Source organism: Pongo abelii, chromosome 8, assembly GCF_028885655.2.
Source record: "Pongo abelii isolate AG06213 chromosome 8, NHGRI_mPonAbe1-v2.0_pri, whole genome shotgun sequence".
Taxonomy (NCBI): Eukaryota; Metazoa; Chordata; class Mammalia; order Primates; family Hominidae; genus Pongo; species Pongo abelii.
The window spans coordinates 28,244,071-28,260,626 of NC_071993.2; the positions used below are offsets into that span (position 1 = coordinate 28,244,071).

The 16,556-nt window shown below is 40.9% G+C and overlaps 1 protein-coding gene across 4 annotated transcripts in view; it reads right to left on the reverse strand.

Annotated features, from left to right (window-relative positions):
- Positions 1 to 882: 882 nt before the first annotated feature.
- MKX (mohawk homeobox) overlaps positions 883 to 16,556 on the reverse strand; it is a 73,377-nt gene continuing 57,703 nt past the window's right edge. For 3 of the 4 annotated variants that reach the window (XM_009245206.3, XM_063727137.1, NM_001133033.1), the window contains 2 exon segments: positions 3,530 to 3,563; positions 883 to 3,424 (listed from right to left, as the gene is read on the reverse strand). In XM_009245206.3, the coding sequence (XP_009243481.1) occupies positions 3,238 to 3,424; positions 3,530 to 3,563 (221 nt within the window). In that variant the 3' untranslated portion in view covers positions 883 to 3,237. 4 annotated transcript variants of the gene reach the window in all.

Genomic DNA, 16,556 nt, shown 5'->3' on the forward strand with positions numbered 1-16,556 from the left:
TAGCCATCTTGAACAGTATCAAGCAGGACAAATAGAGGGAAAGCAATTCTTGTTTATCCCAAAGAAGGAAGCGACAGCACATATCGTGTTTTATGTTGGAATGTCTGTTCTGCCTTGGCTTTGCAACACTTTATGCTTTTTGCCTGGAAGTTCAAAGTGATGATGCTAAAATGATCTTCCTTGAAGGCCTTCCTAACTCTGATACCAACTTTCACCATTGCACAACAGCTTTTCTCGTCAGGCATCTCTCCCTCTCTATAGCTGTCCATTAAACTACCCATGTCTTATGTTCCATTTATTTTAAATATTTCTACTTTCTTGTGCATAAAGCCTGGATAGAGGAATTGTAACTATGCAATAATATGTTCCAGTTACCAGCTGTCAGTTATCTGATAGACACTGAGGTAGGCACTTTATGTATTGCATTTTATCTCAATCTTAGTGCAAACAAGTACCTACAAGGTATAGCTCCTTACTCCCACTTTGCAGATGAAGAAACTAGATAAGAATGACTAAGTAGTAAGGGACAGAGCTGAGATTCAAAGGTAGTTCTGTCTAGCTTCAAAGCCAAGGTTTTCTCTCCAGTGCAGAGCACACAACAAATAATGCTAATTGTATTAGTGAGGGAAAGAAGGTATTACGTGAAAATGTTCATTTTAAAGTTACGTATTTTAATAGTCAGCATCACACTCCCTTTTCCTCAGTCTTTAAAAGCTGGATTGGTGGCCTAAGGTGATGAAATTCAAACCTAATACAAATGCAGCACTCCCGTATCATATCCCTTAACAGTCTAAGGAGAATTGCTGAATATAATGGGCCCGTCTGTTCTACTGCTTCATCTACCTGGTCAGCTCTCAAAGGAAAACAAAATCCATACGATCATCGAGGTCTAGAAATTAACTTTTATTTTAAATCTGTCAAGAACTCCTGGCAGTTATTAATTTTATTAAAGTGATTACATATGGCAAAACAAAGAATAGAGGTAATTCTATTTCTCTACAACATAAATTATGAGTTAGATTTTCAGCTGCCGGCTCAGCATTGTTCAAGATTCTTTGAAAGGACTGGGGGATTTTAATATCCAGAAAATACTAAAGCAGCAAAAGAAAAAAATAAATTAAAAAGTCATTGCAATTGGAGATATTGCCAAGGATGTGCTTATTATAAAGTCTTCTTGACATGTTAATTATAAAATCTTCCAACCTTTGGTATTAAAAAAATCATGTGAATAGTTGTCCTATATTGCCTTGTCATCTATAATTTATAACATAGAAGAAATTTGCTGATTTTTTTTAAAAAGATGGCAAACATGAATCATGACTCATTCAAATAAAATACAACCAGCATTCATTCATTTAACTGAAATATGTCAAAACAAAAACACTTTTATTAACATATTTAATACCAGAATAACTTATAATAGTATGAAAAAGAGTGAAGTATTTGTCTTTAGTTTTCATTGACATGCTCACATTTTGGCATTTTTGTATTGTTTTGCAAAGATTCCAAAGTTTTTATCAGAGATCTCTAACTATTTAAGGATGCAAACCAAAAGAACTCATACTTCATCTGATCATACAGTCATAACTTATATATTTTGCTTTGCGCTTACTGTTACTGCAAACAGCAATTTAGAAAACAAAGTAAAAATATATATATACACAAAATATTTTTATATCAAATTATCTTCATTACACTAAATAAACCCAATCCCCAAATGTTATGTTACATGAAAAAGTGTCCTACAATTTAGATCAAGACTGATACTGTCCGTCAACTAGAGCAGCCTTCGGTTTTAAAAGCATTTTGCAAAATAAAGAAAAATGTCATCACTTGGCTGCACTATTGACCCTCATTCACACTGACAAAAATGCTTTCCAGTTTAAAAAAAAAATAGATTACATACCCAGAAAAAAAAATCCCATCATAAAAGAGTCGAACCCTTTTCACTTCTCTGTAGCACATACCCTCTGTTATATTTGGCATTTCCACTGTTTATTCAAGTTTCAGGTCTTCCCAAGCTGATTAGAATATTATTGTTTAGATGAGAAAGACAGTCTTCTTTCTTGATATTGATTGTTCTCACTCAATGGTAGTCTAATTTAGAAACAAAATGTTTTCTTTCAACGCATGATTTCACTTCATTTTTACTTTAATGTCCAACTTGGCAAAATTCAAACTGTTCAAGGTTTTGTTTTCCATATGTTTTAAATTTAAAAATCAATTTTATGTATGTATATGTATAGCCGCACAGAGATACATTTCTTTCATTCTGTTGTTCTCGCTGCAATACAAATTGTCCATCAGCAATTGTAATTTGAAACGAACCAAATAAAAGATTTTTAGTTATTCCATATGAACACAGTTTCCATCACAAAAAGACAGTGAGCTCTAATGCAAACAGGATTATGTCTTAAAACTACAGGTTTAGTTTTACACAGGAAAATTTTGAGTTATTTGTATAATAAAGTTCTTTTTTTTAAACTTCAGCAGAACTTGAGAAACAAATCCAGATTAATTCTAAAGGGCTTTGTGGTGCTTTCCAACAGTGCTTGAAAAAAAGTTTTCCTGGTCACCATGTGTTCAATGAAATTTTAAATTAGCTTGAAGGAATCACTTCTTAAATGTACAACGTTATGTGGATCGCTGCACCTTGAATTTTGGAAGTTTGTAACATATCAAATATGCAGGCAAGATACATGCATAAAATTCTCACCATCACTCTGAAAAGCACATTGAACAATTTTCAATACTGTAGACTTTTTTTAAAAGGAAGATTTCATATGGGCTGAACAGATATCCAAGTTTTAACATATGAATTATTGAATGTATTTCAAGGGCTTTCAGCGATTCTGGTTTCAGTCCTGGAATGATTAGGCCCGTCTGGAATGATGCACACAGGCTAATAAGCATATGGCGTTGGCATTTTGAGGCATAGCTGTTCAACTATGCCCACGTTGGAGCTTATTTTCGGGAAGCAAGGCACTTACTGTAATGGTAATGCAGACGTTTTATGCATAGTTTGAGTAACATAAAATAAGTTAATATTTTTGATTAAAATGAGTTTTTTATAATTTATATGTCTTTTATAGAAGCAACTAAGTGATATATTTGGGATAATTAAAAATAAGAAGAGCTTTGGGAGAGAGTCATTTTCATCCCTGCTTTGGCTCTTAGGATGAGGGTTGATGAAAACACCGGAAAGAACATCCATTGGATCTGAAAAGCAACAAGCTCTTAAAAGTGCTGCACCAGTGGCACTTTGACAGTCTTTACTTCTGCTATATGGGATGACTTCTGGATGATGCAGCTGGTAGTTCCCTGCAGTTTGTCCTTTCCCTGTGCAAGGTTTGTTAAGGCCATAGCTGCGTTGATCTCCTTCCAATACGTGTCATCCTTGCTTGGTCCTTTTCTGTTAGCTGCGCTGGAGTTAAGCAAAACAGAAAGTAAACGATCAAACTCACTGCAGTTTGCATTGAAAATGCCATCGCTGAAAAGCAGGAACGGCCAATGGGAACATTTTGCTCACCTGTCACCCTTATTGAATCCGTTTTCCAGAGTGTCTGTAAAGAAAAGCAAAAATTCAATTATTTTTATTTTTTTCCTTGCTTTTCTCATCTCAGGAGTTTCATCACTAATGACCAGAAGTAAAAGTTCTTCAGGAAATATGGTTGAAAATTAGTTTGCTTTTAGTAACGATAAAGCAGTTTATATTAAGATGCAAAAAAAATTGCAAAGGGGCAGAAATAAGATGACAGTGGGTAGTAAAGAATAAAAGGTAGCTCTCATAGATATACAAAAATCTGAAGTTATTTACTCTGAGAAATTGGGCCTTTTGGATCAGAAGACAAACAGCATAAGGAAAAGAGTGCTGACTGTACCTGGGGCCAGGTTCCGGCCTTGCCCTACTACCCACCTGTGGTGTAACCTGGGGGCAGATTATGACCTCCCACAATGTCAGGGATTCAGTTCTCTAACTATAAAATCAGGGAGTTTTGGCTGGGCACAGTGGCTCATATCTGTAATCCCAGCACTTTGGGAGGGCCAAGGCAGGGGGATTGCTTGAGCCTAGGAATTCAAGACCAGCCTGCGCTACATAGTGAGACCTCATCTCCACTAAAAATAAAAATAAAAATAGCTGGGTGTAGTGGGTGTTCACCTGTATTCCCAGTTACTCAGGAGGCTGAGGTGGGAGGATTGCTTGAGCCCAGGGGGGTGACGGTGCAGTAAGCAGTGATTGTGCCACTGCATTGCAGCCTGGGCAACAGAGCAAGACCCTGTCTCTAAGAAAGTTAAAATAAAAAAGGGGGGGTTCTAGAAAACCTTGGGAGTGCTTCTGGCTCAATGATTCTATAATTTCATGGTTATCAAATTTTCTTTTTTCTTTTTTGTTTTTTTTTTTTTGAGATGAAGGCTTGCTCTGTTGCCCAGGCTGGAGTGCAGTGGTACGATCTCGGCTCACTGCAACCTCCACCTCCCAGGTTCAAGCAATTCTTCTGCCTCAGGCTCCTAAGTAGCTGGGATTACAGGCACCCGCCACCACACCTGGCTAATTTTTGTATTTTTAGTAGAGACAGGGTTTCACCATGTTGATCAGGCTGATCTCGAACTCCTGACCTCGTGATCCGCCTGCCTCGGCCTCCTAAAGTGCTGGGATTACAGGCGTGAGCCACCGTGCCTGGCCAGTTATCAAACATTTATTTCAGACAAAGGATGGGCAAATAGTTCCCTCTGCTAGTTAGCAAATGAGTAACAGACCCAGTGGTGATAGCAATACAGGATTTCCTGGCATATTTATTAGAAGAAGCAGGCACTTCCAAACAACGCAATTTCCAAAACAACGCCTCCTCCTGCTGCTGCAGGAAATGAAAGTTAGGATGCTAGCTTTTGCTTCTGCACTCACATCTTTGGTTTAGATTTGCTGCTTCACTCAGAACACAAATGTCTCCCAACACCACATAAATATAAAGAACCCACGAAAGTGGGTTCTCAAGCTCCTTAGGCTAAAATAATCTGGTATGAGTAACACAAAAATTTACCTACTGAAGGGAAAGTTGTAGGGTGGTAGTAGAGAGGCTACTGGCATGGCATCCGAGCAAAGGAGTGGGGTTGAGACTCCAAAACCAGACAGTGGGTAAGCCCCTCTTCATCATCATCGTCATCATCATCCACAACAATAATCAATATTACTGGGGAGCTACTGCACTTGGCACTGTGCTGCACATAGGAAATCTGGAAAATGCAAGGCCCTCTGCTAGTTCTACGGCCTTTGCAAAACTGTCTTTTCCTGCCCTTAGTCCTCTCCCTTCCTTTTACCCCCCCCGCCCCTGCCAACCCAATATTTCTCACAATTTCTTTTTCTCTGCACTGCTCAAGGCTAGTTAGGAAATGCAACCTAATTTCCATTCTGAGCTCTAAGAGAGTCACAGAACTAGAAGAGTTTTGAGAAGAATAACGTCAACATGATCGTCATATAGTCTAACCAGGGCAAAATTTCCCAGGAAGAGATAGTCAAGAGAAAATAAATTATATGCCCATGAGGCAGCCAAGCTTCGATGCCCTCTCTGGAGGAAAAGAATGGGGAAAGCCTGCTGACATATCCTGAGTTAAGCCTTAAGGTGTAGACCATGAGACAACCATGGGTCACTCTGAGCTCTTTTCACAACCCTTCACCTAAGGAACTTAAATAAACAAGGCGAACAAACAAAACAAAAGCATTTAGTGAACAAATGGCAAGGTTGTTGTGAAGAACACAAGAGATCATGTGTGTCTGGCCCAGAATGGAACAACAAGTGTTAGTTCCTTTGGTCTCCTTTCACTGACTACTCAGGCAGCATTTTATAAGGTTTTAGGGATCCTTTGGGGGAAATAATTGGATCTGTGAACAGTTAGATCGTTACCTTCTGCAGCTCTGCCAGCTTCTGGCTCTTACAGGGTCAGCCTGGATGCTTAGCTATACCTCTGCTACTTTCCACAATTTTGCAATATAAAGTAACTCATGTAAATGCAGGAAAAGAATGATCATTTGTAATTTACAGAACTCTGATACACTGATTTACAGATCATTTACTACGTGCCAGGCACAATTCTGAGCACCTTATGTCCTAATTTATTTACTACTACTGACTATGTGTATGGATAGCATGTCTCCATGGTATCTGCGAAGTCATTTTTTATTGAGTTCTATTCTCCTATCTGTAAATCTTCACTCAGTAAGGACAGAGGCAAGGTGCTACCAGAACAGAGAACAAGTCAAGGCTTTCGTTTGGGAGAAGGAAAGCCAGCAAATTGGACATTTTACAGAGGAAAAAAAAATGAGTTAGGCCTTTGCTCCATTTTGCCCACAAATTGCAACAATTCTGTTGCCAAAGTGAAGCAATAGGTTATGGAGATATTTATTCAATGGAAAGACTTGGCAAAAGCAGAATAAGTTCCATGAGGCTTAAATAACGTTAGGGAAATAACAAAACATAATTTAGAGAAGACTATGTAACTGACACTCTGGCTCCCAGATGAAGCCATCTCACATAGGCGAAGGAGACCAGAACCCGGTTCCCTACCTGAACTGTCAATCTCAGAGTGGTTACTGCACAGACAAGAAGAAAGCCTGTGGCTATCAAATATGTTATGGGTTGCAGAACCCGTCAATGCATCAATACCATCAATGCATGGAGCCTGCACGTGGAAGGAGAAGATGTAATTCACGGCTCAGGTCCACGGAGAGCTTCTATTTAAGATGAGGAGTCAACTTGTATGTCTTGCAGCCTCATGAGCTCCTGGCTGTAGCTAGCACTCCCTGTGGCTGACTCCTTGAACTTGTTCCACTGAGAAACACGTTTACTGCAGCCAACTGTGAAATTATAAAATTCTGCTTACTCTTCGGGTGTATGTATTTGACACTTTGGTGCCTATGAAAATACCTTTGAAGTGCAAAAACGTAGACTCAAATCCCCATTCAGATATTCTTAATTGGGTTTTACAAATCTCAGCAATGTACTACACAGGATTCAATAGACTGAATTCTGTATTTTATTCTTCAGGCAGATGGGCACATTCAATGTCACTAGGTATAGATTGGGTTCCTCTCCAATAACAGAAGAAAATCGTCTTACATCACACATCGGGGCCTGTCGGGAGGTGGGGGGCTGGGGGAGGGAAAGCATTAGGAGAAATACCTAATGTAAATGACAAGTTGATGAGTGTAGCAAACCAACATGGCACATGTATACCTATGTAACAAACCTGCACGTTGTGCACATGTACCCTAGAACATAAAGAATAATACAATGAAAAAAAGAATTTCTGTTAAAAAAAGTAATGAAGAATAGAGACATGTTGCTTCTCTATCAATAGTCAGTGTGAAAACTGCATACAACAAAGCTCAGTCTCAAAGACTGAAATCAACAAGGAAAAGCTGCTTACTACCACTTGGGAAGTGCGGGGGGTGGGCAGTCTCTGTGTTCAAAGTGATTTTAGTTCAAAAAAATGAATTGATGTTAGAAGGGCACACTTTTCCTGAGGCTGTTACTGGTGGGCTGCCCAGTGTCACTTGGGTATTTTGAGTCCAAGAGCCACCTCCTGTGGAGTAACGTGTTTTGGTTCCCAGAAGAGCCAAACCGGCAAAAGGAAGATAGCAAACAGAGCCCTTTGACTCTGAAACATTTGTGCTTTTTTAGGAAAGCAAGGACTCTAAAGATCTGGGAGTCTGGGGAGTTTGTTTTTTGTTTTTTTTTCTATTTGTTGTGCTAAGATGAAATCTGCAGAAATGTCGCAGCTTTTAGAGAACTGATATCATTTGACGGGAATTCAGAAAATTTACAATCTTCTCATTATACTAACTGGTTGTATTAAGTGTTGTAATTTTTTTTTCTTATGCTCTTTCCCTTTGAAGTAAAAACTTATCAGCTCTTCTCTGGCTCAAGTGTGCTGTGTGTTGTGTCTTTTCAGCTCATGGTCAGTATTTGAGGAGCAGTGGGTCTGTGTACCAACCACTGGTGGTCACAGGGGTCCTGACATGTCTGTCCACTGCTGACAGGTGGTCTCACCGGCTCCACTCGAGAAGTGGCACCTAGTAGCTCCAGAAACAATCAGACAGGAGAGGGAAGGATTGTGCATGTTGTGAAAGAGGGAAAATGCAAGTTGGAGCTAGCTGCTGGTATGTAGACTCTTGAGAGTAGTTCATTAGCATGCACAGACTCAGGGTCTGACTGCCCCACATTTGGCTCGGCTGTATCTCTTACTCTGCAAGTAGCTTGGCTCAGCCTCTCCAAAGTCTGAGCTAAAATGCCTTTTTAGATTCCAAGGTTCCAAAAATCAGCTACGCTGTCAATTACCATAAAAGCAACTGGTTGGCAGGAACTGCTTATTGAATCAGCCAAAAGAGTGTGTTTTAAGACCAAAAAAGAAAAGAAAAGAAAAAAAAAAAGAGGTGTGTAGTTAGGAAAATCTTGGATGCTGCAAAACCCAAACCATGTTGAAACTTAAAGTGGGGCTATCCTCAGTTTGGACATGTGTTTCCTTCTACAGTTAAGTAGAGAAAAAAATTATACAGAAAACTCAGTTCCAATGCAACTCGAGATAGCTAAGCAAAAAGCTCTTGTGGCCAACTGTGAAAAATGCAACTCCGAAGCACATTAATTCTGATATATATTCCTGATGTTATATTTGTAGCCATAAAAAGAGACAAAAACGTGGCCAAATCTTTTTCTCTGAGGTTTTTAAAAAATTTAATAAATAAGCCCTAAAGGGAAAAATGTTTTTGTTTCACATATGCCACTGAAACGTAAATAAAATGAGGTGAGATTTAGAATTCAGGTTTTTAAATCAAATAATCTAAAAATTATATATGTTTCCCTAAATTAAAATGGAGGGAGTAGAAGAAAAAAAACTTTTGAGATCATGGAAACGGAAGTAAATGAGTCAAAGAGAAATCATTACTGAAATAGCTCGGCCAAGGGGGAAAACAAAGACAGACCACTAGGATTATTTGAGTGGGAAGAGGAAGCCACTCATATTTTAAAACAGTAAAAGAAGGTACAGTTGTGCACCACCTAATGATAATTCAGTCAGTGGCAAACCATACATACAACAAGTGGCCCATAAGATTATAATGGAGCTGAAAAATTCCTATCACCTAGTGACATCATAATGTGGTCGTGCCACACATTGCTCATGTGTTTGTGGTGATGTTGGTGTAAAGAAACCTACTGAGGCTGGGCGCTGTGGCTCACGACTGTAATCTCAGCACTTTGGGAGGCCAAGGCGGGCGAATCACTTGAGTTCAGGAGTTCGAGACCAGCCTGGCCAAAATGGTGAAATCCCGTCTCTACTAAAAAATACAAAAAATTAGCCAGGCGTGGTGGTACATGCCTGTAATCCCAGCTACTCAGGAGGCTGAGGTGGGAGAATCGCTGGAACCCGGCAGGTGGAGGTTGCAGTGAGCCAAGATCTCGCCATTGCACTCCAGCCTGGTGACAGAGCAGGATTCCATCACAAAACAAACAAACAAACAAACACGCCTACTGAGCTGCTAAATGTATGAAGTATAGCACATAAATTATGTACAGTACATAATACTTGATAATAATAAATGACTACGTTACTGGGTTTATGTATTTACTATATTTTTTATTGTTATTTGAGAGTGTGCTCCTTCAACTTAGATTTAAAAAGTTAACTGTAGCCGGGCATGGTGGCTCACGCCTGTAATCCTAGCACTTTGGGAGGCCGAGGTAGGCAAATCACTTGAGGCCAGGAGTTCGAAACCAATCTGGCCAACATGGTGAAACCCTGTCTCTACTAAAATACAAAAAAATTGGCTGGACCTGTAATTCCAGCTACTTGGGAGGTTGAGGCAGGAGAATTGCTTGAACCTGAGAGGCAGAGGTTGCAGTGAGCCGAGATCATGCCATTGCACTCCAGCCTGGACGACAGAGCAAGACTACGTCTCAAAAAAAAAAAAAAAAAGTTAACTGTAAAACAGCCTCAGACAGGCCCTTCAGGAGGAATTCCAGAAGAAGGCATTGCTATTATCAGAGATGACAGCTCCATGCGTGTTATTACCCCTGAAGACCTTCCAGTGGGACAAGACATGGAGGTGGAAGACAGTGATATTGATGAGCCTTACCCTGTGCAGGCTAATGTGTGTGTCTGTGGCTTAGTTTTTAACAAAAATGTTTAGAAAGTAAAAATAAAAAATGAAAAATTTTAATAACAGGAAAAAGTTTATAGAATAGGATGTAAAGAAAATATTTTCATACAGCTGTCCAATGTGTTAGTGTTTTAAGCTAAGTGTTATTACAAAAGAGTCAAAACGCTTTTTTAAAAAGCGTATAAAGTACAAAAGTAACAGTAAGCTAAGATTAATTTATTATAGAATAAAAAAATTTTAAAATAAATGTAGGGTGGCCTAAGTGTCCAGTGTTTATAAAGTCTACAGTAATGTAGAGTAATGTCCTCGGCCTTCACATTCACTCACCACTCACTTACTCACTCACCCACCCAAAGCAACTTCCAGCCTCGTAAGCTCTGTTCATGGTAAGTGCCTTATACAAATGTATCATTTTTTATTTTTTACCAGCGGTCCTCAACCTTTTTGGCACCAGGGCCTGGTTTTGTGGAAGACCATTTTCCCACGGACCAGGGATTGGGGGGCGTTTCAGGATAAAACTGTTCTACCTTGGATCATCAGGCATTAGTTAGATTCTCATAAGAAGCGCACAACTGACAGGGCGCAGTGGCTCGTGCTTGTAATCACAGCACTTTGGGAGGCCGAGGCGGGTGAATCACAAGGTCAGGAGTTCGAGATCAGCCTGGCCAATACAGTGAAACCCCATCTCTACTAAAAATACAAAAATTAGCCAGGCACGGTGGCAGGCACCTGTAATCCCAACTACTTGGGAGGCTGAGGCAAGAGAATCGCTTGAACCCGGGAGGCGGAGGTGGCAGTGAGCTGAGATCTCATCGTGCCACTGCACTCCAGCCTGGGCAATGGAGCTAGACTCGGTCTCAAAAAAAAAAAAAAAAGAAAAGAAAAGGAAAAGAAGCGCACAACTACATGCGCAGTTCACAATAGGGTTTGCGCTCCTGGGAGAATCTAATGCCACCGCTGATCCTCCAGGAGGTGGAGCTCAGACGATAATGTGAGCAATGGGGGAGCAGCTGTAAATACAGATGAAGCTGCTTATCTCCTGCTATGCAGCCTGGATCACTACCGGTCCGTGGCCCGGGGGTGGGGGGCCCCTGTTTTATACCATATTTTACTGTGTCTTTTCTATGTGAAGGTATGTTTAGATACATACTTTTAATGCTTACCATTGGTTCCAATTGCCTACAGTAGTCAGTACAGCAATCTACTGTACAGGTTTGTAGCCTAGGAGCAATAGGCTGCACCATGCAGCCTCGGTATGCAGAAGGCTATGCCGTCTAGGTTTGTGTTAGTACACACTACAAGATTCGCACATGATGAAACTGCCTGATGATACATTTACATTTCTTAGAGCACATCCCTGTTGTTAAGCAACACGTGACTATATTCACCTTGCTCATGAGGCCTGGCCTAGTGCCCTTGCAGAGCAATTAAAAATCCAGGGCCTATGATAATGATCCAAAGCAAGTCAGAGCTCCAGACGCTTGAAAACTGTGCTTCTGCACACTTGTTAAGTTTGGGGGCCATTACTTTGATAGCAGGTGCGCAGAGCCTGTATCTAGTGTGTTACTGATCTCAGAAGTCCAGAGAGCCTTTGGGGATACCAGATCAGTTTCTAGAGTTATTCACATACTTGGAACAACTGAGGATAAGAACAAGACTCTGGTGAGTAGGGCAGGTATAAAACCTCACTGAAGATTCTGAAATACCAATTGCTATGAAGTTGCAGTGCCTTACCAAATGACCCTCAGGGCTCACAAGCAATCCCCAGGGCTCCCTGCTCACATTGCTACAGTCTCCATCTCTACTTCTCCATACCTGGAGACTGAAGCTGGGCTTCCATACCCATCTACAAATTGGTTCTACAGTGACTATACAGTTCTTTCTTTTTATAAATAGCATTTGTTGGCTGGATACAGCAGCTTATGCCTGTAATCCTAGCACTTTGGGAGACCGAGGCGGGAGGATTGCTTGAGCCCATGAGTTTGAGACCAGCCTGGGCAACATATTGAGACTTCATGTCTGTTAAAAATTTTGAAATTAGCCAGGCATGGTGGTGTGTGCCTGTAGTCCCAGCTACTCAGAAGGCCGAGGTGGGAGGATCACTTGAGCCTAGGAGGTCAAGGCTGCAGTGAGCTGAGATCATGCCACAGCACTCGGGCCTAGGTGACAGAGTGAGACCCTGTCTCAAAAAAGAAAAAAAATTGTATATATATATACACACACACACATATATAAATATAGCATTTGTTGTTTTTCTTTAATAAGAAAGTAATACAGCTTCCCTGCAGAAAATCTAAGAAAAAGTGTAAAATAGAAAATAAGGGGCAATCAGGGATAACTAATATTAACATTTGGATATATGGGCTTCCAAACAAGTACTATACACATTTTTAAAAATGGCATCATTCTGGACATGTGTTATAACCTGCATTTTCTACTGAACTTCTGTGTTCACCTTACCTTTTGTTAATGAATAAGACAACAACTTACCCCTTGGCCTTTCCAAGTGTGGCAGTGAATTTTGCCTGTGAAATAGAAACAGCCTGAAAGAATTCAAAATCCAGCTCCATCCAACTTAAACTTGAATATTAAGCAGTGCAAATGTTGCAAGAAGGAGTTGTCTTTAAAATAACCAGGGACTGGTTTTGTGGAAGACAATTTTTCCACAGACCAGGGAGCGGGGGTTTGAGATGAAACGATTCCACCTCAAATCATCAGATATTAGTTAGATTTTTATAAGAAGTACGCAACCTAGATCTCTTGTATGCACAGTTCACAATAGGGTTCATGCTCCTATGAGAATCTAATGCTGCTGTTAATATTTATTGAATGCTTATTCTATGCCAGACACTATGCGAGAAACTATACAAATGTTATTTGGTTAAATGCCTGCAATGACCCTGTGTGACAGCACCAGCACCCTTATTTACAAATGACACTGTAGCTTAGAGGGGTCCAGGAACTTGCACCTTTGCAAGCTGTGAGACTCAGTGCCAGGTCCCCTGGCCCTGAAGGTCATGTTTTTAACCCCTGCATGGCATTATCCAAGTAACCTCTGTCAATAAAGCCACCTGCAAAGACCATGGCAAGGCTTAATGCATTGTGTATATAGAAAGCCTATGGCAACAGAACCTATTTAAAATGGATTAAACTTTTCTCTGTACTTTTTGCTAGGATTTTAGACCACAAAGAGACCAAAATCAGATTTTTTTCTCCTTATGATTTAATATGCAATATCAAGGAATCTGTTCAAATTGTAGAATAGGGAATTCAAGTAAGTTGTCTTGAAATCTTCTTTATACTTTCAGTAGAGTGGTTTTTTTGTTTTTTTTTTTTTTTTTTTGAGACGGAGTCTCGCTCTGTCGCCCAGGCTGGAGTGCAGTGGCATGATCTCGGCTCACTGCAAGCTCTGCCTCCCGGATTCACGCCATTCTCCTGCCTCAGCCTCCTGAGTAGCTGGGACTGACTACAGGCACCCGCCACCACGCCCAGCTAATTTTTTTTGTATTTTTAGTAGAGACGGGGTTTCACTGTGTTAGCCGGGATGGTCTTGATCTCCTGCCCTCGTAATCCACCCACCTCGGCCTCTCAAAGTGCTGGGATTACAGGCGTGAGCCACCGTGCCCGGCCCAGTAGAGTGATTTCTAATCGATGTGTGATATCCCTATAACCGCTCCTCCATAGCCCTGAGTGAATGACTGCTAAACAGTTCCTAGGCAGCTGCTGCTGCATCACTTTCAGAGGAAATTTTTGTGGTTATCTTCTCTTTGGGACAGTTAGAGCTTTTGAATGAGTAAACATAAATCATTCTAAGTGATATTTGCCAAAAAATAGGAAGAAAAGAAAAACCACCCAACAACCCATAACAGTTATTTGTTGATGACCAAACTGCTTCTACCAGTCCCACTGACCAAAGTGAGTTTTACTTTAAAACTTTGGCATGACAGGAAGAGACTGCAACTAAAGCCTGGTGAAGATCAAGGCTACTGAAGATAAAAAGAGTTATTAGAAGCCTGGATTTTGTGGATCTGATGATGGGAGAGCTTTGGAAGCTTTCTAAATGGTGAGAAATGAATAATAAATAATAAATGAATAAAATGAAACCCACCCCATCTTCATGGATGGACCTAGTATTTTTTTTCTTCTTGCAATAGACTAGCTAAATTATTTATCCTGGGGGTATAAAGAATGAGAGGCATCCAGAATTATTTCAGAATTTGAAGAAGGAAGGAAGGAAGGAAGGAAGGAAGGAAGGAAGGAAAGAAAAAAAAGAAAAGAAAAGAAAAGAAAAAAGAAAAAAGGAAAGGAAAGGAAAGGAAGGGGAAGAGAAGAGAAGAGAAGAGAAAAGTCTTTCCTTTCTTTTGAGACAGGCTTGTTCTGTCACCCAGGCTGGAGTGCAGTGGTGTGATCTCGGCTCACTGCAACCTCCACCTCCTGGGTTCAAGAGATTCTCCTGCCTCAACTTCCTGAGTAGCTGGGATTACAGGTGCCCGCCACCATGCCCAGCTAATTTTTGTATTTTTAGTAGAGGTGGGGTTTCATCATGTTGGCCAGGCTGGTCTCAAACTCTCATCCTCAGGTGATCCGCCCGCCTTCGCCTCCCAAAGTGTTGGGATTACCAGCATGAGCCACCGTGCCCGGCCAACTCTTTTCCAAAAATAAAGCCAGTGTTGCTTCCAGCCATGACTTCCATATTCTGGCCAGAGATTCTTTTCCTTTCTGCCACCCCTCATGTGTGCTGGCCCCTCATGATGGCTAATGACACCCAGATGTCCTGGCTCCACAGGGTCCTCACCTTCAACTGCCTTTCTGTCAATGCATAGTCCCCCCAATTAGCTCCTGCTAGAGAATAAAAATTAAAAGCCACACCTCTGTCTTTTTTTTTTTTTGAAACGGAGTCTCGCTCTGTCGTCCAGGCTGGAGTGCAGTGGCACGATCTCGGTTCACTGCAACCTCCGCCTCCTGGGTTCAAGTGATTCTCCTGCCTCAGCCTCCTGAGTAGCTGGGATTACAGGCACGCACCACAACGCCCGGCTAATTTTTGTATTTTTAGTAGAGACGGGTTTCACTATGTTGGTCAGGCTGGCCTGGAACACGTGACCTCATGATCCACCCGCCTCAGCCTCCCAAAATGCTGGGATTACAGGCGTGAGCCATTGTGCCCGGCCCACACCTCTCTATTTTGAACCAACAGTGAAGAGCTCCCTGGTTAAGATGGGGATATTTTCATATCTCGAAGCTCTCAGGCTAGGTTATAATTCCATTAATAACAATGATAGGACATCTTTCTTTCTACAAGAGTACCAATGCCTCGGGTCAACCTGGGAAAGTGCTGCTTGGCTCCTTATGTGAGGGAGGTACAGCCCTGGCTGGTGGCTCTTTAGTCATTTCCTGATGTTTCTTTTTTTCTAGTAAAATGTACAGCTCTTCTGGCCTCATCAGTCTGGGCCAGTGGAGGTGCAGGAAGCGGGACCTGCAACTTAAAAGTAGCTTTTCCGAATAAACAGACCACCACCCAGTGATCGTTTTCACTAAGCACATTAAATATTCTTGATGCTAAGTCATTCAGCATAGTCCCACCTTCCAAGATTGCTCCTCTGTGATCTCAAAGGCTCCATCTTCCCCAAGTTTAAAACGTTCAGCCTGAAATTTCACTTTGAAGATTTGAATGCAGTCTATGGGGAGGCTAGTGTCAGCGGGGGATGAGAAAGGGGGTCTGGAAATGTTAAGTATTCTCGTTTCTATTCTTGGCTCTTGGTATTCACCACGAGGGTGGTCTGGAGGGAGCCTTAGAGGCCGTGTAGTGTAATGGTCAGAGCCCAGACTCTAGACCTAGACAGCATGAGCTGCACCTCTGCTCTCTCACTTAGCATCCGCGTGCCAAGCTGGCCAGCTGCTTGACTTCTCTGCGTTTCATCTTTATCACCTATTAAATGAAGATAATAGTATCGGAGTCATAGGGTAGTTATGTGGACCACACGAGTTCATATTTTATAAAACACTTAGAAGAGAGCTTGAACACATATACCAAGCACTATGGAAGTCCTCGTTAAAAAAAAAAAAAAAAAAAATAGAAAAAGTTAACCTCCTCTCTCACTTTAATTTTCTACATCTAGAAAATGGAATTAAATGCAGTCATCAGAAAAATTAGTGTTATTCGATGATTTAATATGAAAACCATTATGTAAGGAGAAAATATTTTAACTCTGGGCAAAAGCCCATCAGCTCAGATTAATGGATTAAGTGTGCAGAATCTATCATCTTCAAAGACAAAAATGGTTTTTCTGATGGTCCTTTGTGCCAAAACACCACAACATGCCAAGACAAAGAGACCTGGAGCCACATTAAAGAATATCTATTAGTTTTAAGTGTCTAATGGATTTTGTTACTTCATTTTCTCAAGGGA